This window comes from Poecilia mexicana, unplaced genomic scaffold (genome assembly GCF_051168715.1).
Source record: "Poecilia mexicana isolate PSO_F unplaced genomic scaffold, ASM5116871v1 scaffold_15, whole genome shotgun sequence".
Taxonomy (NCBI): Eukaryota; Metazoa; Chordata; class Actinopteri; order Cyprinodontiformes; family Poeciliidae; genus Poecilia; species Poecilia mexicana.
In genome coordinates this window covers 235579-262108 of record NW_028263384.1, presented here as the reverse complement: position 1 = coordinate 262108, position 26530 = coordinate 235579, and the positions used below count along the sequence as shown (strand labels likewise).

At 45.5% G+C, this 26530-nt stretch overlaps 1 protein-coding gene across 3 annotated transcripts in view; it reads left to right on the top strand.

The window, feature by feature from the left end:
* LOC106908549 (receptor-type tyrosine-protein phosphatase mu-like) overlaps positions 1 to 26530 on the top strand; it is a 121473-nt gene that overhangs the window by 12671 nt on the left and 82272 nt on the right. For all 3 annotated transcript variants that reach the window (XM_088013253.1, XM_088013254.1, XM_088013252.1), the window contains exon 2: positions 14229 to 14345. In XM_088013253.1, coding sequence (XP_087869379.1) covers positions 14229 to 14345 — 117 coding nt within the window. The remainder of the gene's footprint in view (positions 1 to 14228; positions 14346 to 26530) is intronic.

The window sequence follows — 26530 nt, the reverse complement described above, 5'->3', positions numbered from 1 at the left end:
ACGAGATTAAGTCAGCATGTCTTCCCCAGATTAACACACAGTGACACACACAGTGACACACACAGCTGCAGAGGGTCTAATCCTGTCCAGAGATGTCAGTGTGTGATTAGTGTTTGGGTCCAAATCCCTGATCACAGTCAGGATTATTGTTGGAGACAATGCTGAGAGTGTGTGTTACTGTGTGTGTGTTTGCATTTGTTTTTAATACCTTATGGGAACCATGTTCCTGTCACATACGACGTTGTGGGGACCCCCTGCTCTTTGTGGTCCCCACAAGTGGAAACGCTGTTTTTTGGGTCGGGTCAGATTTAGGACGAAGGTCTGAGTGACTTTTACAGTTAGGCTGTAGAAATGAATGGAAGTCAATGGAAAGTCCCCACAAAGATAGCCAGGCAAACGTATGTGTGTCCACACCCCCTGCTGCTGTGTCAGTTCCTCCAGTAACTATTCGACCCAGTTCTGATGTATGAGTGTCTTGCTGGTCTCTTGGGTCGGCGGCACCGGGTTCGCTTCTGGACCCGGTTACCTGAACTGCACCTCTTCTTCAGAAACCTGGACGAAGAGGTTTGGTTCTGGACGGGCTCATGCCGGTTTCTGTCTGTCAGAAGCAGGTCGTGTTCAGAACCTGCCGGGTTTCCTGCGTGCAGAGCAGCAGTGAAGGCAGCGCGGTGCGTTCGCTGCCTGCGGGTCCGTCTGAGCGCACTTTGCTAACCTCTGTGGGCCGAGACGTCTTTGAGTTTCTGGGTCACGGCGAGCCGGGCGGAACCGACCCGCTTAGCGATCGTCTGCAAGTGTGTCAGAGTGTAACCATGGCAACCAGGACCCCCGGGACCGGCCCGGGTTAAGAGAGGCTAACAACTCCCTAAGATGCCGGACCCACTTCCTGGTTCTGATTGACTGGCCCAGTTTCTCTCTCTTAGCTGCAGATGACCTTCTTAGGTCAAAGGTCAGGAAGGAGAGCAGCAGGACCTCTCTGATTGGGTCCTGCAAAGGTTCTGGAGTGGTTCTGTTCGGGTTCTGGACCCACAGCAGGTCTGCTGTCCTCTGATGGACATGTTGGCTAATGAGACTCTCCTCCTCCGGTTCTGGTCCACTCCCCCCAAACAAGGAGAAACCTCCAGCAGAACCAGAACCACATGAGGTTCTGGTTCTGAGTTGGTCGGTATCTGTTACTTTTCAGGAGAATCAGAACGTTCTGCTCCAGATCTGGTCTGGTCCATTGGAGAGGTGGATGCAAAACGTCCCCCTCCTCTTCCTCGCCTGGAGGCGCTGCAGTGAGTGAGGAGGAGGAAGAAAGAGGAAGAGGAGGGTCAGATAATCAGTGTGTATGTTACAGGGTAATTATTAGTAATTAGCATATTATTCTAATACCGTCATGCAGTCAGCCTCGAGTGCAGCCAGATAACACACACTCACACACATGCACACACTCTCACACTGACACACACACTCTCACACACACACATACTCACCCCCCCCCCCCCCCCCCACACACACACACACACACACACACACACACACTCTCACACAGCCAGAGGCAGCAGGCTGAGTTCTGCATAATTCATGTTTGGCCGCAGGCGAGTTAGCTTGGTGTGCTAACCCTGATGCTGGTTCTGTTCCTGCTGGAGATCACAGTTTACACACACACACACACACACGCACACACACACACACACACACACAGTTCCAGAGCATGTATTACTTCTCTAAGACTGACGGGAGCATTCAGGGTTCAGTTTGGACGGTCCGGTTTGGTCCTTCACTTTGTCTCCCGCAGAACTCCTTACAGCCGGACCTGACTGGACATCTCTTGTCCCCTCTCTGTGTCCTGTCCCGTCTGTCTCTGCCAGGCACGTGCAGAGGGAGGGGGGAGGAGTGGGGGCTTGAGCACCTGCCCCTTTTGCTCCTTGCCCCAAAGTGCCCTTTTGGTCAATTTTTTCTTTTTTTTTTTGGTATTATTTCCTAAGCCCTCTTCTGACACATAACAACATGTACTAAAATTATTAGGTTTTTTGTTGGGGGTTTTTGAACAACATAATAAGCCGGTCACCTTGTTACCTTTGACCTTTTGCCTGTGACCCAGTTGCCTCTCCGCAGTGAGATAAGGCGGCTAACTGGAGCTGAACGTAGCGAACATTCAGATTACAGATCAGTTTTTGGTGAATTAAAACGTTTTGGTGAATAAAGTGGAGCAGACCTGCTGCTTGTCAGATGACGGAAAACGTTGAAGTCTCGTTTCTGCTTCAGTGGTTTAAGCAGAGAGGTAATGAGATACAACAGACACTGACAGGCCTCTGTCTGCCTTTCTCTGAAGAACTACTGAGGGGAGGAGACAGCCAGGTGAGGAGAAACTGTTCTTATCTATCATTCAGTGTTTTTATCATACAGACATCAGGCTGTTGTTGTTGTGCTATTAGCTAGCTGCTAGCTAACGACTTTGCTAGCAAAGCTAGATAACAAAAAGCTTCTTCCCTGTATTGTTAATGATATCAGTCATTCTTCAGTATTGATTATGCAATAGGGGAACATCGCCCGTCCAGAACCGATCATCTCCATAATGGATATATGTCTAATTTCCTTTGCTGCATAATGTACATTTATTCTGGCGTTAGGTAAATGTAGCTTGAAGGAGAATAACACTTAAATAAAAGTCCAACAAGGATATTCATTTAGAATTAAAAATAACACACCCTGAATTACCATGATAGATAAAATGTATGTAATAAAAGTCATTAATGAAGGAAAAAACTCAACCAGACTTTAAGTTTAAGGTCTGGTTCACAGAGTATGAAGTAAATTTTTTCCCAATTATTCAGTAAAAAAAAAAAAAACTAACCTCAGTTAAGTAAAATAAAATTGTAATCAAAACTTTTGGAATTGTAATGATTCCTTTTGTAAAACAAAAAGTTTAGTTTAAAAAACGTTTCTTAATTAAATAACTAATTTTTGTCTTGTGAACTTAAAAAGTTATTTGCCAAACATAAACTTTTATTTGCACACATCAGAAATCTTTTGTTGTGATTTTAGGCCCCGCCCACGACGTCATGTGAGAATCACAAGCAAAACTTTGAGTCACAAACAAAACTTAGAATATCAAGAAAAGATTTTGACATGCTCAAATAAGTTTGTTTTGTAAATAATGTTTTCACTTCATGAGACAAAAATGTGTGATTTTAATTTTAAAACACGTTTTTTTTTTTAAGCAAAACTCAGTCGGCTTTTCTCATGGTGACATGCATTAACAATCAAACTTTTGCTGTTCTTTTTTCTGCAGCTCCAGTTAAAGTTTAATGCAGCTCTGCTTTCCTGAATGGACCATCTTCATCTCCACTGCAGCAACCAGGCAGCTGTTTTATAGATTACAGTCACTAAAAGGTTGCATTGGGCCTTGTTTATATCTTTAATAGTGTAATTCTGTAAAGACAAAATATGTCTGGTGGTCCAAGCTCTGATTTACATATCTTGCTAAATTGCGGGTTTCAATATTGCAATACTTTCCTATAACAAAATAGACCTGCAGAAAGAAATTACTAATAAAATATCTTACATGCATAGTTGTCTGATCTATAGAGAGATGTTCCTTAACTTTGATTGTATATCTCACAATTTTGTAATTTATCATTGTTTATTAAACTCTGAAAGCTGAGAGGCTTTAATATTCTGTCCTAGAATGCGGTTAGATGGACCCTTTTTGTTTTTGAGCACCTGCCCCTGTAGTGGCCTCTGCACGGCCCTGGTCTCTGCTGTCTCCTGTCCCTGTGTGTGTTGGACAGCTTCTGTCCCTCAGCTGTCATCACGTCTTGTCCAATCAGTTCTGAGGATCCAGGTTGTTAGCTAGCGGCTAACTAGCCACATGACACATGAGCTGACCTGGTTCCACCCAGATACTTGGGCTGAGAGTGTCAGCGGGTCAGGAGCTGACTGAGCAGCTTCCAGCCTTCAGGATTCTGCTTGTTCTTGAAGAACCGACCAGAACCGATTCTCTGGGGTTCTGCAAGGAGTTAGTTTGGATCAGAACCAGCCGACAGTATAGGTGTATTCAGACCAACCCAGGATTAGAGTCCTGAATCCAAGGGCGTAACTTTGTGTTGTTAGTTGGTGGGGCTGATCAGTGGAGCTGATTTCCCCCTCCCCCCCCTTTTTTTAAATAATGATTTCTATGTCATTATAATACCTAAAACATACAATTTCACTATGAACTGATTTTTTTTTACAATGATATGTTTTATAATGTATGTAGAAATAATTATTTTATGGATAAAAGAAAAAAAAAAATTGCTCTTGAGGCCCCTGGTGGCCGCAGTAGGTACCGCACGCTTCGCCGGTACCATGAGCTGCAATGAGCATCCAAACGGCCAAAGCTCCGGTCAGAAGTTAAGTTAGCAAAACAATGTCTCAAAAAAGGACTTAACCTTCAGGGAGGGAGAAAAGAAAGAGAAAGAATAGAAAAAAGTCAAATAAAGGTTTGTTTTAATGTGTCCTGGTGATACTGGGGACATAAACATGTCCACACCAGTCCTTCAGGAAGTTATGCCTATGCAGACTCTAATCCATTTGTCTAGAAAGTCAGAGTTTTTGCAGAGGTCTGAATGCAAATTTGAATTCCAAAACGGACTTAAAAAGCGAACTCCGATCCGCCTAAAAACCTCGGTCTCGGTCCTGTTGAAGTGAACTCTAAACCGGTAGAAAACCTGTCTGAATGCAACCTGACTAGAGACCGTTCCAAAAGCAGGAAGTTAGCTACAGTGCAGGACATTCTGGTCATAGATTACTCTCTGCTCTCGGGTTAATGCAGAGGTTGTGTCGATTGTCATGGCAATGGGTCTGGTGCCAACACTAAGCAAGGAAAAGCAGAATATAAATGGTTTGAAGTTGTTTTACAACTGTTTATCAGCTTATTGTCCCATTGCTGTGGCGCTCTGCAGATGCTGTAATTTTTAAACCTTTAATAAATTACAAAAACTGAACTAATCACCTCGTTTATTTGAACATAATCATCAAATAGGATGGAGGAATTTGCTTAGTCCTCTCTTGTATATTGATAGAAACCAAACTGCTTATAGATTTATATCAAAGAGGAATATATACAAACATCAGCAAAGTCCTCAGCTTTAAATTAAGTCATGTTTACAGAAATCAGATAAGAAATAAAGGCGCTGCGATCATTTTGTGACAGATTCCTGCTCATCCCGCATTGGAACAGCCAGGCAGAGGTGGAGAAAGTACTCAAAAAATGTACTTAAGTAAAAGTACAAATACACAGACACAAATGTACTCAAGTAAAAGTAAAACTACCACATTAACATTTTACTTAAGTAAAAGTAAAAAGGCTTTTAAAAATACTTAAGTATTAAAAGTAAAAGTACTTGCTGAATGCATTACCTAATCCCTAATACAACATCATTAAGTGAACAGATCATATTTAATTTTAATACATTAGAGATGTGCCATTTTAATGAACAGTGCCACAGATAAAGCATGTTTTTATTATGTTTACTCTGTAACATAGTTTAGACTTATATATGTGATTCTATACATCTTAATTTCAGGTCTCCTGTCCTAACATAGCATGAACTTCACTTTCTTTTGCCACTAGTGGCTTTTATTTTGAAAGAAATCCAACAGAAAGGGGATGGAAAGAAGGTGGGTGGGGGAGGACATGCAACCAGGAGCCAGTAGCAGAGTTGTAGTCAAGACCATCGAACCCCAGACCAAGTCAAGGCCAAGACCAGCACCCCGTGCTACGTGACACAATAAAATTAAGTTTTACCTTCAAAATTGCTTCTCAAATTGATCTGAAAACTCCACATTCCCATAAAACACCTAGATATTAAGTACTTAGAGCTGAAATAAATTTAATCAGTAAAGATCCGTCCAGAAGAATCGGATCGTTCCTGAATGTCATATCAATGCAGACTTTGGTCACAGCGTTGTTCCATATATGGACACCTCAGTCAACACCTCCACACAATAATTCAGCGCATGAGTGACAACTGTTTTTCATCCAGATGCAACATGTGTGTCTCAGTACAGCTAGCTTTGCTAGCATCACGTCCACAGATCTTACCTTTCTTTAAGCTTTCCTTCCAAGTGACGCTAAAAGTTGGACGAAGTCCCCACCGTCTGTGAAAGCGAAGCGCTGCTGATTTTACATGTCGCCATATCTTATGATTTATGCAGCGCTATTATACTACTGACGATCAGACAGACATCTTCTCCCGCTCAGAGGAAACCACTGCGCATGTCTGGAGCTCCGCGTGCGAGTAAAGGTGGAGGCCATAGACATAATATAAGCATAGACGCTTCATGGACCGCTCCGGTGCAGGAAATACGGCGGCCATCTTGGAGCGGTATACCCTCCTACTTTGCTCAACCAAAACAGCAGAAGATGCCTCAGCACTGAGGGATATTGTTGTTCTGGTCGATGGATTATTGATGCGAGGGCTCCACAGACATTTCACAAGTAAGATGGACATATTATTGTGTATATATTGTGATTAGAATATTACTTTACTGTATTTATGTCCACCGGTGAGATACCAGCTAATATTAGCTACAGTGCTTGGTGTAATACGGGTTCAGCCCCGCTATGAAGGCTAACTGAGATTCTGTAAATCTAAAAAAATTAATTATTCTCTAACATTGACTTAGATTATCTGACACAAGGGCCTATATTAGAAATGAAACAATGTAACACATATTATAAAACTTATATTATGTGTTATAACATTCACCGGCAAAGTTTACACAGGTGGTAATCTCACATCGGATTTTGGACTCGTCGGCTGAAACACACACACATACACACATACACACACACACACACACACACACATATACATACATATATTTATAATTCAGTATTAATCATTATTTATTTGTGCCATTATTAATCTTTATTTATTAGTGTTTGTATAGTTATATAAATATATATTGATATTACTAAATAATTTATTAAATAAACTATGAACAGCTGTGTGCTTTGTAATATGCTCTTCATACATCGATATCAGAATATTCCATTCCTATTCTATTGTTATAGCCACTAAGCATATTTAAATATGATGAACTATGTATTAAAAACATACTTAAAAAATACAATTGTTTATAAATGTAGCTTTGATAGATGTTTGAATATGGTTTACAGTAACAAAAAGTGTGTTATGATCGATTAAATCTGCTGATACGTCATTGTGCTGCTAAACACATAACGCTGAGTGGAGCGGTGGACCGCTCCAAGATGGCCGCCCTAAATCAGCTACAATAGGCGAGAGCGGTCCATGAGGGTCTATTCTTATATTATGTCTATGGTGGAGGCGATGGGTGACAACTACGGTGGCCGACAGGTGCAAATGCGCAGCAACAGAGAAAACATGCAAACAAAAAAGAGAGATGCAAACAAATGAAAAGCAGCAAGGCTTAGCTTTAATCAGTCAGGAATAAATTAAATACTTTAGTGAACCAAAAATATTTACAGCTATTACCTGGCTTAATATCTGTGTTTCACCTCCACTCATAGTGGAAAACTAGCGGGAGTTTTTAAAATGATTTGCCGGGAGAAAAGCGTTCTCTGTCGGTGAACCGAACCCGGAGCGCCCGGCCAGCTGACAGCAGGTGAGGGGAGCTGCTGTTAATGCAGGGAGCAGATCTCCGAAAACATCGGAGCAATATTGGAATTAGGTGATTTATTAATGAACCGAGCAGATATTTGAGATCTATACTATCTATACTTCTACATTCTCGCCTAAAAACATTGTAAAAAATAACTTTGTGTAATTTTAAGTGTAATACTGCAAAAATAATTTTGCCATTGAGGATGCAGACCCTAAATTTGGACACAGCTGTTTTTTGTTGGACTCCCTCTAGCGGTCTGGAGCACTTCCGTTTTCAGCACTTTTTGTTTGGATCTTTTCATTTGTTTGCTGCATTTCATTTGCTTTTTGTTTGCGTCTATTTTTATGTTTGCTGCATTTCATTTGTGCACGTGTCTTCTTTTTTGTTTGCATGTTTTCTCTGTTGCTGTGCATTTGCACCTGTCGGCCACCGTAGACAACAGACACTAAGTCACGTTATTATTCGGATTTTACGGCGCCACCTTAAGTCCCTGAACTTCACATTTTAATGGAAAAAAGAGCAACGCGACTTGGATGTAACTAGTAACGCGACAGTTTAGTAGAAATGTAGTGAAGTAGAAAGTACAGATACTTACTGTAAAATGTAGTGGAGTAAAAGTAGAAAGTACCCATTATTAAATCTACTTAAGTAAAGTACAGATACACGAAAATTGTACTTAAGTACAGTAACGAAGTACTTGTACTTCGTTATTTCCCACCAGTGCTGCCTGGTTTAGTGGACAGACTCACCGCGCAGTAACGGAGCGTCGCTAGCGTTAGCGGCTAACAGGCGATGTCCAAACCAGTAATGTATATGAATGAAGAAATCCTGCAACAGCTGAAATCTGACACTGCTCCGTTTTTATTTACTTTTTGTGAAGAAGGAAGTTGCGCTGCTCTTCTTCAGAGGTTTTATGTCGATTCCTTCAGTAGTTCTTAGTGCAGCGCCCCCACAGGTGACGGGGGGAACAGGTTTTTCAGTTAGTTTTAGTCGTTTGAGTCAGTGCAGTGTGAATGCGAACTATATTCTGAAAATGTAACAAATGTTGCAGTTTTAGTCCCCATTCGAACCGAGTCTACCGGACTATCTGGTCTGAATACACCCTAAGAAAAGCATCACTCGGTTTCAACCAACAGTACCAAAAGAACCAGGTTCTTATTTTTTTAATTTATTTTTTTAATCATTTTGGTTTGGACGGACGGACGGATGATGGATGTTTTGAGTGTCCTAGTCAAAGCGAGGCAGTCCAGTTTTCTGTTTGTGGCGTTTCTGGGTTAGGGTAGGGTGCTGGATGCTTTGTTGGTTTCAGCTACATGTTGGATCCAGTTGAGTTCAGCTGCCTCCTGCTTCCCGTTTCCTGTTTCCTGTTCCTTCATTTCCTGTCTGCTCTGCTCCAAGCTGTGATTGTTTTCTGGCCCAAAGCTTTGCCTCAGCCTGAGGCGTTTTCCTCCCTCGGTTTCAGCCAGCGCATCGGGACACTGACCCCGTTCTGGGCGACACGTCTGTTTCTTTCTTAAGGTTTAAATTTCATCTTGAAGATCATAATCTGGATTATTTTAATCTGGACTTTTCTAATCTCTTTTATTCTCTTCCAGCTGTCCTCTCATTAAAGTCTGCTCTGTTTGGCCCAATGAAGCGTTTTCACCCAGACCAGCTCCAGCAGAACCTGTTGACCAGGCCTGGTTCTGCTGGGGGAGGCGGGTCGACGCCTACAGAACCTGATTTTAGAGGAAAGGTTCTGAGGCCCAGCGCGTCGTTAACATTCAGCTGGTGATCCAACGCTGGCGACCGCAAAACAACAAGACTCTGTGTGTGTGTGTGTGTGTGTGTGTGTGTCCTGATGTCAGACCCAAACAAACTGGAACTCCTTCATTTACAATGATTAAATCAGAGGATCAGATAGATGAAGCTGCTGGATCAATTTGGTTCTGGTCAGTTCTGATTGAAACGGATCAGCTCTTCGGGCTGGACCTTGGACTGGGTCTCTGGCTCTGAAGGACTTGAAGTCCCGGGGCAGACTTTGGAACTGAACTGAAGAAGTGTTCTGGATTAAATTGGATGGTTTCCTGAGGTGGACCGGAACCAGCTGACTGTTAGAAGCTGATACCTGACTGAGTTTAGCTTCGCTGGACTATAGAACAGCTGGAGACACTTTAAGCCAGAGGTTCCCAAACTGTGGGGGCACGCGGGAAGCCGTCTGGATGAAAAAAACAAAAACAAAACATGAACACTGTATGCGCTGGGTTTTTACCTTAGAATGGCCAACTCTCTGTTATTCCTGTCAATTTGATACAGTAGAGGCTTCCGCACTTCCCATATCTGTGTCCTCTGTCACTTTTATCAGCAGTTAAAACTGTTTAATCCGTTGTTAACATGTTGTAACCTGTTTTTCCGAGCCGCCTTTAAACACAACATGAGCGCTACGACGCTCGCGCTGGGTTTCCACCTGTGAAGGAGACCTGCTGCTGCTGGGCGGAGCTACGTAGGTTTGTGTTAGAATCACAGCAGCAAACCAGCAAAACGCAAAGAACTTTTCACAGTTTTTCCCTCCAAACTAACCGACTGAGTTGAGTAAAGCTGCTGGATGCAGGTAATGTTGGCTAAAAGATGACTAGCTAATGTTAGCTAAAAGATGACTAGCTAATGTTAGCTAAAAGATGACTAGCAGGTAATGTTAGCTAAAAGATGACTAGCTAATATCAATACAGAGCCTTAAGCTTAACAAGCACCTTGTAGGCTACCGATGTTGGTGTCTATTTTCAGCTACGTACATTCATTTTGCCCCCAAAAAAGTCGATGCCCCCCCGTCACACGCGTCGTTTCAACCAGACAGCCATTTGTAATCCATGGGGGGGCAGAAAATGTTTGGAAACCACTGGGGGGGCGCAGAAGAAAAAGTTTGGGAACCACTGCTTTAAGCAATAAATGGGTCAATTTCCTGATCAGAACCAGGTGGTTTGATTCATCTCAGAGACAGACGCATGATCTGGTACGATACATCCTGACTGTTGGTTAGCTTCAATTACAGCCTGGTACTCTGATTTTATACTGATGGATAACATTTCCATTTTTATTCAAAGGGAAGCCTTTTAAAGCGTTTCCTGGTTTCGATGAAACTACCTTTGGAAGGGACCCACGGTTAACTCTAGCTCATGGTTAACCGTAGCTCATGGTTAACCCAGGTTCATGAAGGGGACGTAGAGGAATCTTGTCCGAGACTTTTGGGCTGCGGTACTTTGGGCCACCAGACAGGCTTCAGCGGCTCTATGAGGCCAAAGCAGGAGCCACCAGTGGTACAGCCGGCTACCATCCCACCTGAAACATCGATCCTGAAACAGCGAGAGTCTGGACAGCAGCAGCTGGGTGGGATACTCATCTCCATGGCAACATCAGCAGGCCCACAGCGGCCCCTGCCCCCCATCTCAAAGGTCGCAGGTCACGACCCCTCCTCAGGTTTCAACACATGCTTTCATCAGAATCGGTGCAGCGAGGTCCGATCCGGTCCAGTCTGGTCAGAATGACCCAGAAGGCCCGACCCGGTCTGGTCCAGTCTGATCCGGTCCGGGGAGCAGATCGGTGCTCAGGGTAAACACCGGCTGATTCCTCATCAGATCCAGACATGGATGAATGAATTCTCTGCAACATGAAATTGATGATGATGATGATTTATTTTTCAGACAGACATTTAACAAATAAAACATAATAATTAAGACTTTCATGTTTCTAAGTGTAAATACAATACCTTACTACCAAATATACTCAAATACATGTAAATACTCCACTTGTTCGGCGACTGTGAGGAGTATGAAGTTTAACTTATATAATCGTACCAGATTCCATTCATTAATTCATAACATACATAGTCTTCCTGTTTCCAGTATCCAACAATAATAATAATAATAACTATGAGACAGTTAAATAATGATTGAAGCTACAAACTAAAACTACTGAGAGAAACAAAATACAGAGATGGATGAAAACAGAAGCATAAATTATGGGATGTTACAGTTCATCATCAGCTGTGAATGTAGACAAACCGGATAAATTTCAGAGGGATTTGGAACAGGCTAACTGAGATTAGCTTATGCTAATGGACACCTGCTATATATTCCACAAAAATATTTTATTAGTTTAACTAAATTAGAAATAAATCACTTTTTGTAGAACTGATACATAATCTATCGGCGCTGCAGCGATCAATAACTTTAACTTGGAAAACAATGAAAGAGTTTAGATGAACAAGAAGAAGTGAATGTTTTTCTGTTCAGACATTTTATATCCAAACGCCGTGACCATCAGTAGTCTCCAACGAGCATTGGGATGCTTCCTCCTCCCCATCAGCGGCTAGCATTAGCAGCTAGCATCAGCGGCTAGCATTAGCAGCTAGCATCAGTGGCTAGCATTAGCAGCTAGCATCAGTGGCTAGCATCTTTGGGAACCTGCAAGTTCCTTCTGCAGAATTCTGAACAAACCAGGATCGAGGTTTATTCCTTCGTCCAGAGGATTCATACAGCAACATCATTTTACAACTTTAGTTACATCTGAGGAAAAACCTACACGCTGCTTGTCAGGCTGCAAAGGTCAAAGGTCATGACCCTGAACCTGTGAGACTGCTTGGAAGGGTTTCCTCTCTGGAAACAAGATGGCTACTGGGCTGACGTTAGCAAAACTGCAGCAAGATGGAGGATGAGACTTCTGGGACAATGTCCTCTGGACAAACAGAGGAGACGGAGCAGAACCATCTGCAGCGGAACCATATGATCCACCAGTACCAGCAGAACCAGCGGTACCAGCATCTGTACCAAGTGGAGCAGCTTGTTGGGTTATATTTAGCTTCATGTCATCAAGTCCAGACTCATCTTTGCTGTTCAGCCACTCAGAAGCTCAGATTAGTTTCTGTTTTCCTGAGGCAGCGCTGGGCTGCGTGTGTGTGTGTGTGTGTGTGTGTGTGCGTGTGTGTGTTAGGTGTTAGTGTGTGTGTTCAGTTTGCTATATAGATGCAAATTCATAGAAGCAGATTAAACAGATTGTGTCTGGTATCTGTTGATGAGCTAACACTGCCCAGCGGGATGATCCTGTGTGTGTGTGTGTGTGTGTGTGTGTGTGTGTGTGTGTGTGTGTGTGTGTGTGTGTGTGTGTGTTTAATGCGCCTTCTGTTACAAAGGAAGAAAATGAGCCTTCCAGCTATTTAATGTCAAGGCTTTCAGATGACGGCCACACACACCCGCAGTCATTACATTGGAGAGGTTGACGAGGCGTCAGAGCCACACACACACACACACACACACAACCTCAGAGTGGGTGTGTGTGGCGGCATGAATGGAGGGATTTAGACATCTTTGAGTCGGGAGGAAGGAGGAGGCTTCCATCTATTATGAGTGTGTGAGGAGCCGGCAGCGAGCATGCTGGGAAATGGTAATGAACTGGAACCGTCTCCCTCTGAAGAACGACATGTTTACAATCTGCTGCCTCTGCCGAGCGCGAAGGCAGTGCAGTGGCCCGACTGGACCGCAGAAACGGCTTCTTCAGGCTGCATCTGCATCTAGTTGGACAATTCAGAATCCCAAACTTCAAGGACTGAATGGACAACTGGGAACACTGGTTCTGAACTGGAGAACATCTCCAGGCCAAAGAAGAATGTCCTTCAACGCAGCAGGTTCTGGTGTCTTGAGGATCAACAGCAGCTCTGGAACAGACCGGTACCACCCAAACGGACCTCACATGGTTTGTTCTCATCCATGTGTTGTTACTACAGCGATGCTGCTGACGGTTGTGGTTCGGGTTGCCGTTCTGATCTCCACTCCGTCCACCTTCGGGTGCAGGAAGACACTCCACCGCCATGCCTGCTGGTGGTCAGTCGGCCCAACAGGCGGCGCCAGTGCACGGCGGCCTGGCCTGTCAGACTGCCAGGCAACCAAACTGCCCAGGAACTGAGCTGGTACCAGTTCAGTCCTCCATCCAACGTTGAACCAGTTCATCCTGAAGAACTAGTTCTAAGTTGATTCTGAATTCATGCTCAGTCTGAACTCTTGGTTCTCTCGGCCTGCACCACGAACAAGAGCAAGAACCCCAGTTACTGCTGAGCTTAAGCTGAAGAGGACTGTATCCTAGTCAAAGTAAAATCGAAGAACGTTAGCTCAGTAACACATGGACAAAATTGTTGGCGGCCCTCTGTGGTGGTCACTGAGATAACTTGAAACTGACAGAAGTAATGATGAGTTAGAGGGGAAGCAGACAGGTGTGTTCACAGCAGTCACCAGGCGCTCACCTTGGAGGGAAACGTCTCATTCAGGCTGTTTGTCCTCAAACTGTTTGCGTCATCGTTTCACTCCCTGCACGACTTCAGGCTGAAATGTAGAAGTGACCAGATCTTCCTTCATTCAGCTCCTGTTTGATTTTCTGTTTTTATTTCTCACGTTTTGTTAAACACTTTGTGGTTTAAATGAAGTTTACTTCATTATCTCAACATGAACTCTGAGTTTAGTTCAGATCTTTGGGTCTGATGTTTCCTAGACATCAGAACTCGTGTTCTGATGGAGCCAGAACCAACCTGGTTGAGTTCGGATTCACAGCGGATCAGAACCGTGACTGAGATCTTTCTGGTTCTTTTTCAGCATGCCTGGCCGGTCAGGGTCCAGACTGCACACTGGTCCAATCCAAGGAGGATGACTTTGACTGGGAGCAGGGCGACACCAGAGGGCGGCCCAACAGCAACCCATGGATCCCTGCAGGTACGCTCTGGTGGGTCCAGGTGGAGTTCCTCAGGGAGCCCCTCTCAGGCCTTCCTTTTCCCAACATGGTTTTATGAATATTGTGGTTTTGTTTCTTATCTGTGTCAAACTGAATCAGATCTGTGCAGCGTGCAGCTTTTTTCTCCTGCTATCGGTGTAACTCGGTGGTGTCCAGAGTTCTAGCATGTCTTAGTTCCCTCCTTGTTTTCAGCACACCTGAGTCCAATGAAGGTTCATTAGCAGAACCTCTGGAGACCTTTGAGTTGCTGAAGAGGCATTTGGACCATCTGAATCAGCTGGGATGGAGCAGAGACTTCTAACCCAGATAGGACACTATCCCTGGAGGACAGGGGAACCGGACCTGGACACCCTGGTCTATCATATGTAACAGTCCAACTGATTTCAGGTTCATGAACGTCTGGCTTCCTGTTGGGGCACTGCAAGGCAAAGTAACTTTACTGGCAGAGCACATTTTCAGCAAAGAGCTTTACGATGAGAAGGAGAATTAAACAACAAACAAGCAAAAAGCACGACATCCAGGGGCAACGCAAGAAAAAAAGACGGGCTTAGAAATGCTTCATGAAGCTCAACTTATGAATAAAAAGCATAACCCGGGTTGGACCTGTCCACTGTGACGGCCTCCACCTCCTGGGGTTAGTCAGAACGCCAGCAGCAGGTCTTTATCCGTTCAGTGATTTATAAACTACCAGCAGTAGATTAAAGTAGAACTAGGTGGTGTAGAACTAGATGGTGTAGAACCGGGTGGTGTAGAACCGGGTGGTGTAGAACCAGGTGGTGTAGAACCGGGTGGTGTAGAACCAGGTGGTGTAGAACCAGGTGGTGTAGAACTAGATGCTGTGGAACCAGGTGGTGTAGAACTAGATGGTGTAGAACCGGGTGGTGTAGAACCAGGTGGTGTAGAACCGGGTGGTGTAGAACCAGGTGGTGTAGAACCAGGTGGTGTAGAACTAGATGCTGTGGAACCAGGTGGTGTAGAACCGGGTGGTGTAGAACCAGATGGTGTAGAACTAGATGGTGTAGAACCGGGTGGTGTAGAACCAGGTGGTGTAGAACCAGGTGGTGTAGAACTAGATGGTGTAGAACCAGGTGGTGTAGAACCAGGTGGTGTAGAACTAGATGGTGTAGAACCAGATGGTGTAGAACCAGGTGGTGTAGAACCGGGTGGTGTAGAACCAGGTGGTGTAGAACCAGGAGGTGTAGAACCAGGTGGTGTAGAACCGGGTGGTGTAGAACCAGGTGGTGTAGAACCAGGTGATGTAGAACCAGGTGGTGTAGAACTAGATGGTGTAGAACCAGATGGTGTAGAACCGGGTGGTGTAGAACCAGGTGGTGTAGAACCAGGAGGTGTAGAACCAGGTGGTGTAGAACCGGGTGGTGTAGAACCGGGTGGTGTAGAACCAGGTGGTGTAGAACCAGGTGGTGTAGAACTAGATGGTGTAGAACCAGGTGGTGTAGAACCAGGTGGTGTAGAACTAGATGGTGTAGAACCAGATGGTGTAGAACCAGGTGGTGTAGAACCGGGTGGTGTAGAACCAGGTGGTGTAGAACCAGGAGGTGTAGAACCAGGTGGTGTAGAACCGGGTGGTGTAGAACCGGGTGGTGTAGAACCAGGTGGTGTAGAACCAGGTGGTGTAGAACCAGGTGGTGTAGAACCAGATGGTGTAGAACCGGGTGGTGTAGAACCAGGTGGTGTAGAACCAGGAGGTGTAGAACCAGGTGGTGTAGAACCGGGTGGTGTAGAACCGGGTGGTGTAGAACCAGGTGGTGTAGAACCAGGTGATGTAGAACCAGGTGGTGTCTCTACCCTCCTGGTTCTAGTCAGATCTCCAGCTGCAGCTTCTGGTCTGTCAGTCTGACCTGCTGCAGGAATCAAACCACTAAATCCTGGATGAGTTTCTCTGGTCTCAGACTTTAGTCCTCTGGGCCTGAATGTTCTGCAGCTGCTGGAAGGTCCACTGAGGAACCGGCTTTATGTGGCTCTGGAGGCTCAGGTCAGAGGTCAGAGGTCAGCCTGATCTGTGGTTTACAGATGGAACAACTGAAGCTGTGATCGATAACCCTAGATCTATGACTCTGGATCGTTCCTCTAATAATTCCAGTTTCAGAAAATTTTGTCTCATCCACACATGTATCTGTTTTCAGCATCTGTTCAGTGATTGGATGGGGTCAAAGGTCACCTCACATCATAACTTAGAGCTGTGTAGCATCTGCGTCGTCATGGTAACTGGTATCATTGCTCGTTCTGGAACATTCCTAGTCTTCCCTGACCTGGAGGACATGGTTGTTTCAGTGATTATCCTGAAAAACGATTCCTGGAGGTTTTACTGTTCAGGCTTCTTGGTTCGAGTGGTTCTTGTCATTAATGTGGACACCGTCGGGTGATGGAGTTAATTAGCTGGTTAACGAAGCTCAGGTGCAGTGGTGCAGTCCTCAGGCGGTCAGACTGCTGTTCCTGCAGGTTCAGATGCTGCTGCAGGTTTGATGTCAGAGTAATGAAGTATCGAACCGTCGCTTTAACGCTCGCTGCCTCTCTGCTTGGCCCGCCGCCGCCTTTGTCTTATCTCCTATTGACCTGCCACACTTCCTGCCTGAGTTATGGACGGACAGCCGGAGTTCACAATGAGCCGGGCAGATAACGCTCATGCTCACAGAGGTTAACCCGCTGACGAATGAGAATGCAGCAGTCCTAAATCACAGAGCCAATCACGTGAAAGACAGGCTGAGTGGGGACACACAGGGAGGAGGCGGTTAGAGTCTGTTCACCGTGAGTTATGGAGGAAGAGGAGGAGGAAGAGTTCACCTCCTTCCTGCTTCACCGTGTGACTAACTACAGCCGAACCCAGCAACCAGACAGATCTGTCCCAACACACACACACACACACACACACACACACACACACACACACACGCAAGGGCGCAGTAAAGGGGTGAAAAGTGATGATGATTCTAGGGGCCATGACCAGCAGGGGCCCTCCACAATTTAATTATTTGTATTTTATTCACAGACATAAAATAAAAAAATCGGGGTCCTGTCAAATACAAAATGAATCATATTGTATTTTCAAAGATTGTTTTTAGGAGTAAAAATTTAATGTTGCCCCTCCCAGACCAAATAACACACATCCGGTTTTGCCCTGAACCCCCCTATCTGCGTTAAATGGTTTGTTCCTGCTTGGGCTGAACTGTCACGTATGGAGCTACAGTCAGTAGAAGCTGCAGCTGAATACAGCGGCAGTTACTATGCTGCTAGGAAAAGTTATAAAATCAGGTTTTCAAAAGCAAAAAAAAAAAAAAAATGTATATATATATATATATATATATATATATATATATAAAAAAATAAAAATAATTCCCCTCTCACCCTCCGCGGGTGGTCTCTTTCATCCTCTGAGCTCGGGTCCTCTACCAGAGGCCTGGGAGCTTCAGGTTCTCCTCCAGTATCTTGGCTGTGCCTAGAACTGCACATTTCTGGACTGAGATGTCTGATGTTGTTCCTGGGATCTGTTTGAGCCACTGCTCCAGTTTGGGGGTGACTGCCCCGAGGGCCCCGATGACCACAGGCACCACTGTGGTCTTCACCTTCCAGGCCTTCTCCAGTTCCTCTCTGAGGCCCTGGTATTTCTCCAGTTTCTCCTTTTTCCTGATGTTGTGGTCACTTGGTATTGCTACATCCACCACAACGGCTTTCCTCTGTTCTTTATCCACCACCACAATGTCCGGTTGGTTCGCCATTACCATCTTGTCTGTCTGGATCTGGAAGTCCCACAGGATCTTAGCTCGGTCATTCTCCACCACCTTTGGGGTGTCCCCCACTTCGATCTCGGGGCTTCCAGTCCATATTCTGCACAGATGTTCCTGTACACTATGCCCGCCACTTGGTTATGTCGTATATATATATATATATATATATATATATATATATATATATATATATATATTTTATTATCCCCCCTCTCACCCTCTGTGGGTGGTCTCTTTCATCCTCTGAGCTCGGGTCCTCTACCAGAGGCCTGGGAGCTTGAGGGTTCTGCGCAGTATCTTGGCTGTGCCTAGAACTGCACATTTCTGGACTGAGATGTCTGATGTTGTTCCTGGGATCTGTTTGAGCCACTGCTCCAGTTTGGGGGTGACTGCCCCGAGGGCCCCTATGACCACAGGCACCACTGTGGTCTTCACCTTCCAGGCCTTCTCCAGTTCCTCTCTGAGGCCCTGGTATTTCTCCAGTTTCTCATGCTCCTTTTTCCTGATGTTGTGGTCACTTGGTATTGCTACATCCACCACAACGGCTTTCCTCTGTTCTTTATCCACCACCACAATGTCCGGTTGGTTCGCCATTACCATCTTGTCTGTCTGGATCTGGAAGTCCCACAGGATCTTAGCTCGGTCATTCTCCACCACCTTTGGGGGTGTTCCCCACTTTGACCTCGGGGCTTCCAGTCCATATTCGGCACAGATGTTCCTGTACACTATGCCCGCCACTTGGTTATGTCGTTCCATGTATGCTTTCCCTGCCAGCATCTTGCACCCTGCTGTTATGTGCTGGACTGTCTCAGAGGCCTCCTTGCACAACCTACACCTTGGGTCTTGTCTGGTGTGGTAGATCTGAGCCTCTATTGCTCTGGTGTTTAGTGCCTGTTCCTGGGCGGCCAGGATGAGGGCCTCTGTGCTGTCCTTGAGTCCAGCTTTCTCCAGCCATTGGTAGGATTTCCTGATATCAGCCACTTCAGTTATTTGTCGGTGGTACATCCCATGTAGGGGCTTGTCTTCCCATGATGGTTCCTCCAGCACCTCGTCCTCTGTTCCCCATTGTCTGAGACATTCGCTGAGCACATCGTCCATTGAGGCTTTGTCCTTGATGTATTTATGGATCTTGGATGTTTCATCCTGGACAGTGGCTCTCACACTCACTAGTCCTCTGCCTCCTTCCTTACGGCTTGTGTACAGTCTCAGGGTGCTGGATTTGGGGTGGAACCCTCCATGCATGGTTAGCAGCTTCCGAGTCTTAACGTCCGTGGCCTTTATCTCTTCCATTGGCCAGCTAATTATTCCGGCAGGGTATCTGATTACTGGTAAGGCATAGCTGTTTATTGCACGGATCTTGTTCTTGCCATTGAGCTGGCTTCTCAGGACTTGCCTTATTCGTTGGAGGTATTTGGCTGTGGCTCCTTTCCTTGTGACCTCATCGAGGTTGCCATTTGCTTGTGGTATTCCCAGGTACTTGTAGCTGTGCTCTATGTCTGCTATCGTTCCTTCTGGGAGTGAGACCCCTTCTGTGTGGATGACCTTCCCTCTCTTTGTAACCATCCGGCCACACTTCTCTAGTCCGAATGACATCCCAATGTCAGTGCTGTAGATCCTGGTGGTGTGGATCAGTGAGTCGATGTCTCGCTCGTTCTTGGCGTACAGCTTGATGTCATCCATGTAGAGGAGGTGACTGATTGTGGCCCCATTCTTGAGTCGGTATCCGTAGCCAGTCTTGTTGATGATTTGGCTAAGGGGGTTCAGGCCTATGCAGAACAGCAGTGGGGACAGAGCATCTCCTTGGTATATGCCACATTTGATGGACACTTGTGCAAGTGGTTTGCAGTTGGCTTCAAGGGTGGTTTTCCACAGCCCCATCGAGTTTGCAATGAAGGCTCTTAGAGTCCTATTGATGTTGTACATCTCTAAGCATTCAATGATCCAAGTGTGTGGCATCGAGTCATAGGCTTTCTTGTAATCAATCCAAGCGGTGCACAGGTTGGTGTGTCGGGTTTTGCAGTCTCGGGTGACTGTGTGGTCTACAAGGAGTTGGTGTTTGGCTCCTCTGCTATTTATGCCGATGCCCTTCTGTGCCGTGTTCATGTATTTATCCATGTGCCCGCTTATCTTAGCTGCTATGATGCCTGACATGAGCTTCCATGTTGTAGAGAGACAGGTTATCGGCCGATAGTTGGATGGGACTGAACCCTTTGAGGGATCCTTCTGGATCAGGATTGTGCGCCCTTCAGTTAGCCATTCAGGGTGAGTCCCATTCTGTAGCAGCTGGTCAGGTATGGGCATCTGGCTGTACTTCTTAGGTACTGGTCTTTTCATTGCACCTCTTTGGAGCTCTGACAGTTGGCTCACTTCCCTCCTTGTTATCTTGATCTTAGCCTCTAACCGTCTTTTCCATGATGGATATTGGGTCTCATAGTTGCTCTTATAGCCAAGCATTTCAAGGATCACTGATGCTGAGTTGTATATCAGCTCATTGGTTTCTGTTATGGTGTTGGTAGGGATTGTTCTCAATGCTGCATTCACATCTTCTTCATCATCTTCTGATGGTACTTCACTCAGCCGTTGTAATTGGCGTCGGGGTTGCCTGGTGTTCATTCGGGCCACGATTCTCTCTCTCAGGTCAGTTGCTGTCTCGTTCAGCTTTGATAGTTCGTTCATTACTGGGGCTGCATACCCAGTCTCGGGGTGGGGAGTAGTTAACTCCCCCCTGACCTTATCTTTGGGCTCCTCCCTTTTGCCGTAGCATTTGTGTTGTACCTCGTCAATCTCAAGTTGTGATAGCAGTTGCCGTTTGCGGATGTTGGAACACTGAGCTACTAGTTGTTTGGCAGTCATTGTAGACTGTGGGTGTCGCATGTAACCCCTCTGACTAGGGTTACTTGAGTAGTAGCATTCCAACAGATCCATGTTTTCGTCTCTCGCCCATTTCCGTCTTGTTCCAGTAGCCCATTTTTCATCAAGGTGCTCTGGTTCCCCAGCACCTGACGCAGACCTTGTTTGGCCGGGCGACGTCTGAGCCGGCATGTCATGCGTATCAATGTCTCTCATGTTATGAGGTAGGCTATATAGCTCCAAGGGTCTTGCCTAAGGACCCACACTGCATAGCTCAATTGCACAATTGCACTGTTGTAACTCGCCCCAGCCCGGATTCGAACCCCGGTCTCCCGGGTGGTAGACTGGTGTCTACCCACTGAGCTATACAGTCACTTCGATCTCGGGGCTTCCAGTCCATATTCTGCACAGATGTTCCTGTACACTATGCCCGCCACTTGGTTATGTCGTATATATATATATATATATATATATATATATATATATATATATATATATATATATATATATATATATATATATATATATATATATATATATATATATATATATATATATATATCTTTGCATGTAACCCCTCTGACTAGGGTTACTTGTATGTATATATATATACATACATCTCTCTCTATACATACATAGAGAGAGAGAGAGAGAGAGTGTTAATTTATAACCCATGTTTTCTCCAAGAGAGGTGGGTAGACTGTGTGAGATTATCAACCATTTAGCATAATTAGCTTAGCTACAGACTGTTTGCCTCCATTTCACTAGCATTTAATGAATTAAGGAAAATAATTACCAACATATTCATATATTTAACTTGTACCTTTTACCACTTAACAGATGAGTCAGTCAGCAGCAGCTCTAACCCACGTCCCTCCTGACCTGTTCTCTCCTGAGTGAAATTAAAGCTGCAGTAACTTCTATGTAAATGTTTTTTCACATATTTGTTAAAACTGTCATTATGTTGTGACAGTATGGCATAATTTGTGAAAAGTCTATTTCTTCTGCCTTTTAGGAGAGTTTTAGTGCTGTCAATCACCATCTCATGTGGTGCTGCTCATCCTTCCTCCTCCTCGATTTGTGCCGTGCTGCAGCTAGCCTAGCACAGAGCTGTGCAGATTCAAACTGCGAGTGCTCTGTTTAGTTAGCATAGCTACCAATGACGGCAGATAAATGATTTTCCTGTAACAATAAGTTGTTTCTCCCCCATTAGCACATTTAGCAGTGAGTGAATGAGGCTAATTGACAGCACTAAGACCCTCCTACTGGTTCTGATTGGTTGTTTTTGGTCAGAATGGTGCATTACTTTAACCAGTAATGGTAATTCAGGAAGGAGGTGGAGGAGATTGATTGTTTCCACAGATTATCTGTCTCATAAACTGCTACATCATGACAGCTTTAACAAATATGGAGAAAACATATTTTTTATTAAAGTTATACTGCAGCTTGCATAAATGCAGCTACATAGCATTTTTAGAAGTCTGGATTGCTTTATGTGTATTTTGCTCGTTGCTTTTGACTTTTGCTCATGGGGAGACATTTCAGTATCTAAAACTAGTAGAAAAAAGTTAAGCAACCTACTTGCATACTGGATGTGGACTGTTGGATGTTAAATTCATGAGCAGTAAATATTGTGCTAATTATCAATATTGAACCACAGAAAGCAAGGCAGATGCAGCCTTTAAAATTGTGACGCTTTTTATGGGTCAAGCAGACTCAGAAAATTGTAACAGCAGCTGGTCAGGGGGGCCCAATCTAAATTTTTTGTCAGGGGGCCCATGATTCCTGGTGGCGCCCCTCCATGCACACACACACCTCTGTAGTTCAGTCTCCTACCGGCTGATGTGTGAAGCATTGAGCAGAACATTAAATCAAAGTAACCCTTCCACAGCCCGGATCCGACCTGAAACAGAACCTGGAGGCTCAGACCAGTTTTACCCCACAAACCGGAGCGCTCCCTCTGTTGTTGCTCCGGTCCAGATGCTCTCAGCGGTTCTGATATTTCAGGTTCTGCAGCAGTTGGCGCCGTTAGCTTTTGTTGAAGCTGACCAGAAAAAATCCAGAACACAGAATGGGTCAGGATGCTGGACCCGTCAGCTCCACAGATTCTTCTCTGGTCCCGGTTCTGGAGGCTGTAGAACAAGTTCCAGCCGTGTTGTCTGGTTCTGTAGAGCCTGGAACTCCTACATCCAACACCATCCAACCCCTCAGTGGACAGGTTGGACCCAGGAGCGTCTCAGTGAGGTTCTGGCCTGGTTCTCCAGCATCAGGTCCGGTCCGGCGCTTCTCAGAAGGTTTGGAAGGTTCTGTCCGCCTGTCAGTCACTGCTGAGGGCTGAAGGAATGCCGTGACTCCGGGTTTTAGTCGATTGGCTCCAATCAGAACGAGCGGAGGGAACACACACACACACACACACACACACACCCCGCTCTGTGGATGCCTTTGGTGTGTCTCTGTGGGTTCAGGGTATATTAATATTTCTAATAGGCCTGTTATCAGCTCACTGCCAGCTGTACACAACAAACACACACACACTCTGTGAAGCTGCAAGGCAAATATAAACACACACACACACACACACACACACCCACACACACACTCGGTCTGGCTGTGTGTCGTGTGATAACTCCCACAATGCCTTTCAGTGTCAAAGAGACCTGGAGGTCAAAAACACTTTTCAGCGTGTGTGTCTGTTAAAATGAGTTAAACACAAACACACACGTTCTGGCTTTAAAGTGAAAACAGATAACACACACACGCACACACACACACACACACACACACACCCAGCTGCAGGTAAGCAGTGTTTAAAGGTGAGTCAGGCCGAGCAACAGAGAGAGGAAGAAGTTGATTCTTCATGAATAATACACACCGTGTGTGTGTGAGAGTTGTTGTTGTGGTTGGGTTAACGAGTGTGTTAAAGGGTTTATCAGCGTGTCGGCACGCTGCTGCAAATTCTGCTGCTGAATGCGACGGACGGACTGTGGGGGTTAGCTGAAGCAGCAGCGCCTCAGAATCACATCAGCCAATCAGGCGAGAGCTCGCTGCCTCCCCATTGGCTACTTTGATCTGTGCTGTTCTCTGACTGGCCCACTGGGTTCTGCCACACATAGGTCAGCTCCAGCTAATCACACTGTCTGGCCCATGTGGGACCCATGTCGGGACCCATCTGTAGCTCTGTTTAATCTGTATTTGCTGCTTTGTTGATGGTTTCCATGTTTATCTTCCCATTGGCCAGAGAACATTGCATTGTCTAAATGACTTTAGAAGCTGGTTAGCTCAGGCTAACAGGTGTGTCGACTGCTGGCTCCGCCCTCTTTACCTGACTGCTGTTTGGACACGCCCCCTGACAGCATTCTAGCCAGAATGTCATTGCTGTAGAGCCTGAAGCATCTGCTGCTCTGATGCGTCTGCATCCCATCACATGAGGTCCTCAGAGTTCTTTTCCTACCGAGCTGAGCCCAACTCCTGTAAATGGACCCCCATCAAGGTCCTCCTTCCACCTAACTTTACTCTAGACACATTGCAGCAAGTCTAGCCCTGTTGTCCTGGAAACAGCCAATCGGCCAATGATCAGCCAATAATGATCATTGATAATAACTGATATCAGGTTTAATTTGCTCTGCCCCTCTCCCGCCTGTTGCTGCGCAATAAACGCCAGCTGACTTAGACACATTGATCTGAGCAGAAAACCTCCAGAGGTCATGATTTGGAAACAGAAGGCGCTCCGCCCGTCACCGCCTTAACTACCACTGGTTCCAACTGGCAGCAGGTTGGTTAAAACTAGATGTCTGTTAACCAACTGACTACCTCAGGAGCAGGTTGGTTAAGTGTCAGCCTTTGTTTAGCTGGTTAACGGTGGGTCAGTTAGCAGCTAGCAGCTACCGGGTCGGTAAGTGGTTCCTGGTTAGGAGCTGTTTGGTTGCTGACTGTTAGATAACTGGTCACTGGTCAGAAGTTCAAGGTGTACTATCAGGCTGTAACAGTTGTAATTGTGTAGTATCTCTTTAAGACACCCTAGTATCCCTGATGATGTCACATGTATGCGCCACTGCTTCTCTGTAGAGAGCGTGGGAGAAACGTGCTACAGTAGGATACCCGGACTGAGACGGACACGTAGCTCTCTGAATGTTTAGTAACGTTACGGGTTATCTTGGACTCTGCTTATTTCATGTATGAATGTATAGCAGCCGTTCAACCGGGCTTGTAAGGTTGGTGAAGAGTATTTTATTAAAGGACGACACTGGAGTTCTCAGTACCAGTGTGGTTGTGAGTTACTAACTGTCCAGTCGAGTTTACCGCCTCCTCCTCCCTTAAACAAACCCAAACCGTTACAAGGCTATCTGTGGATAGGAACCTTTGTGCTGTATTGTGTTTGGGGGCGGACCAGAATAAAAGAGCACCTGCTAAGATGGAGTTGTCTCACGCGTGCTTCTGTGTAGCCTCAAGATTTTACTGAATGTACATATCGTAGAACAGAACATGGTGTCAGAAGTATAGACTACTTAGTGAAGAGAGAGACAACAAGTGAGAACTGACGGCTCGAATAAATAAGAACGACAACATCATGAACCGGTTTCAAGTCGCCCCGCTAGAAAAGTTCACGTTCAGAGCTGAAGACTGGAAGAAATGGATAAAGCGTTTCGAGAGGTTCCGTATCGCGTCTGGTTTGGAGACACAAGCGGACGAAAACCAAGTAAATACGCTGATCTACACCATGGGGGACGAGGCAGAAGATATACTGGTTTCCCTGCATCTAACTCCGCAAGAAGCGAGTGAGTAGGAGACTGTTAAAGGACGGCTGGATGCTCACTTCGTAGCCCGGCGGAATGTTATATTTGAGCGGGGAAAACAGGAGACGGGTGAATCCATTGACGGCTTTCACACCGCGTTTCACCGTTTGGCTGGATACTGAACTTGGCGTGATGAGATGGTGAGACAGATTCGTCGTGGGTCTGAGAGATAAAAGACTATCAGAACAACTACAAATGGACGCTGAACTGACGCTAGAGAAGGCGTTAAACAGAGCCCGTCAGAGCGAGCTAGTAAAGAAGCAACAGGAAGTGCTTCATGCTACATTGCTGGCGCGCAGTTGGACCGCGTTCACGCGAGCGGGAGCGCGCGCTCCTGACAACCGAAAGCGCCGCTCGCACCAACATGTCACAAAAGCAACAGGATGAAAAGGACACAGTATGCAGCAATGCCCTGCTAGAGAAGCAGCCTGCAGTTATTGTGGGAAAAAGGGACATTTTGCAAGGGTCTGTAGAAATAAGAAAATATGTGAAGTGAATGCTGGATTTGCTACAGAAAGCACAGATACAGACATTGATATTGCTTTCCTGGGATCTCTTTCTGCAGAAGTTAAAGTCAATCCATGGATGACGGACATACTGGTGGACAAACATAAGACTGTATTCAAAATAGATACAGGAGCTGATGTCACTGCTGTCCCAGAAACATTGTATTCTCAGTACCAATTTGGCAAATTAGATAAACCAAAGAAAATCCTACAGGGACCGGGAGGCACCGGATTGAGGTGAAAGGCATGTTTACAGCAACACTCAGCAACAACA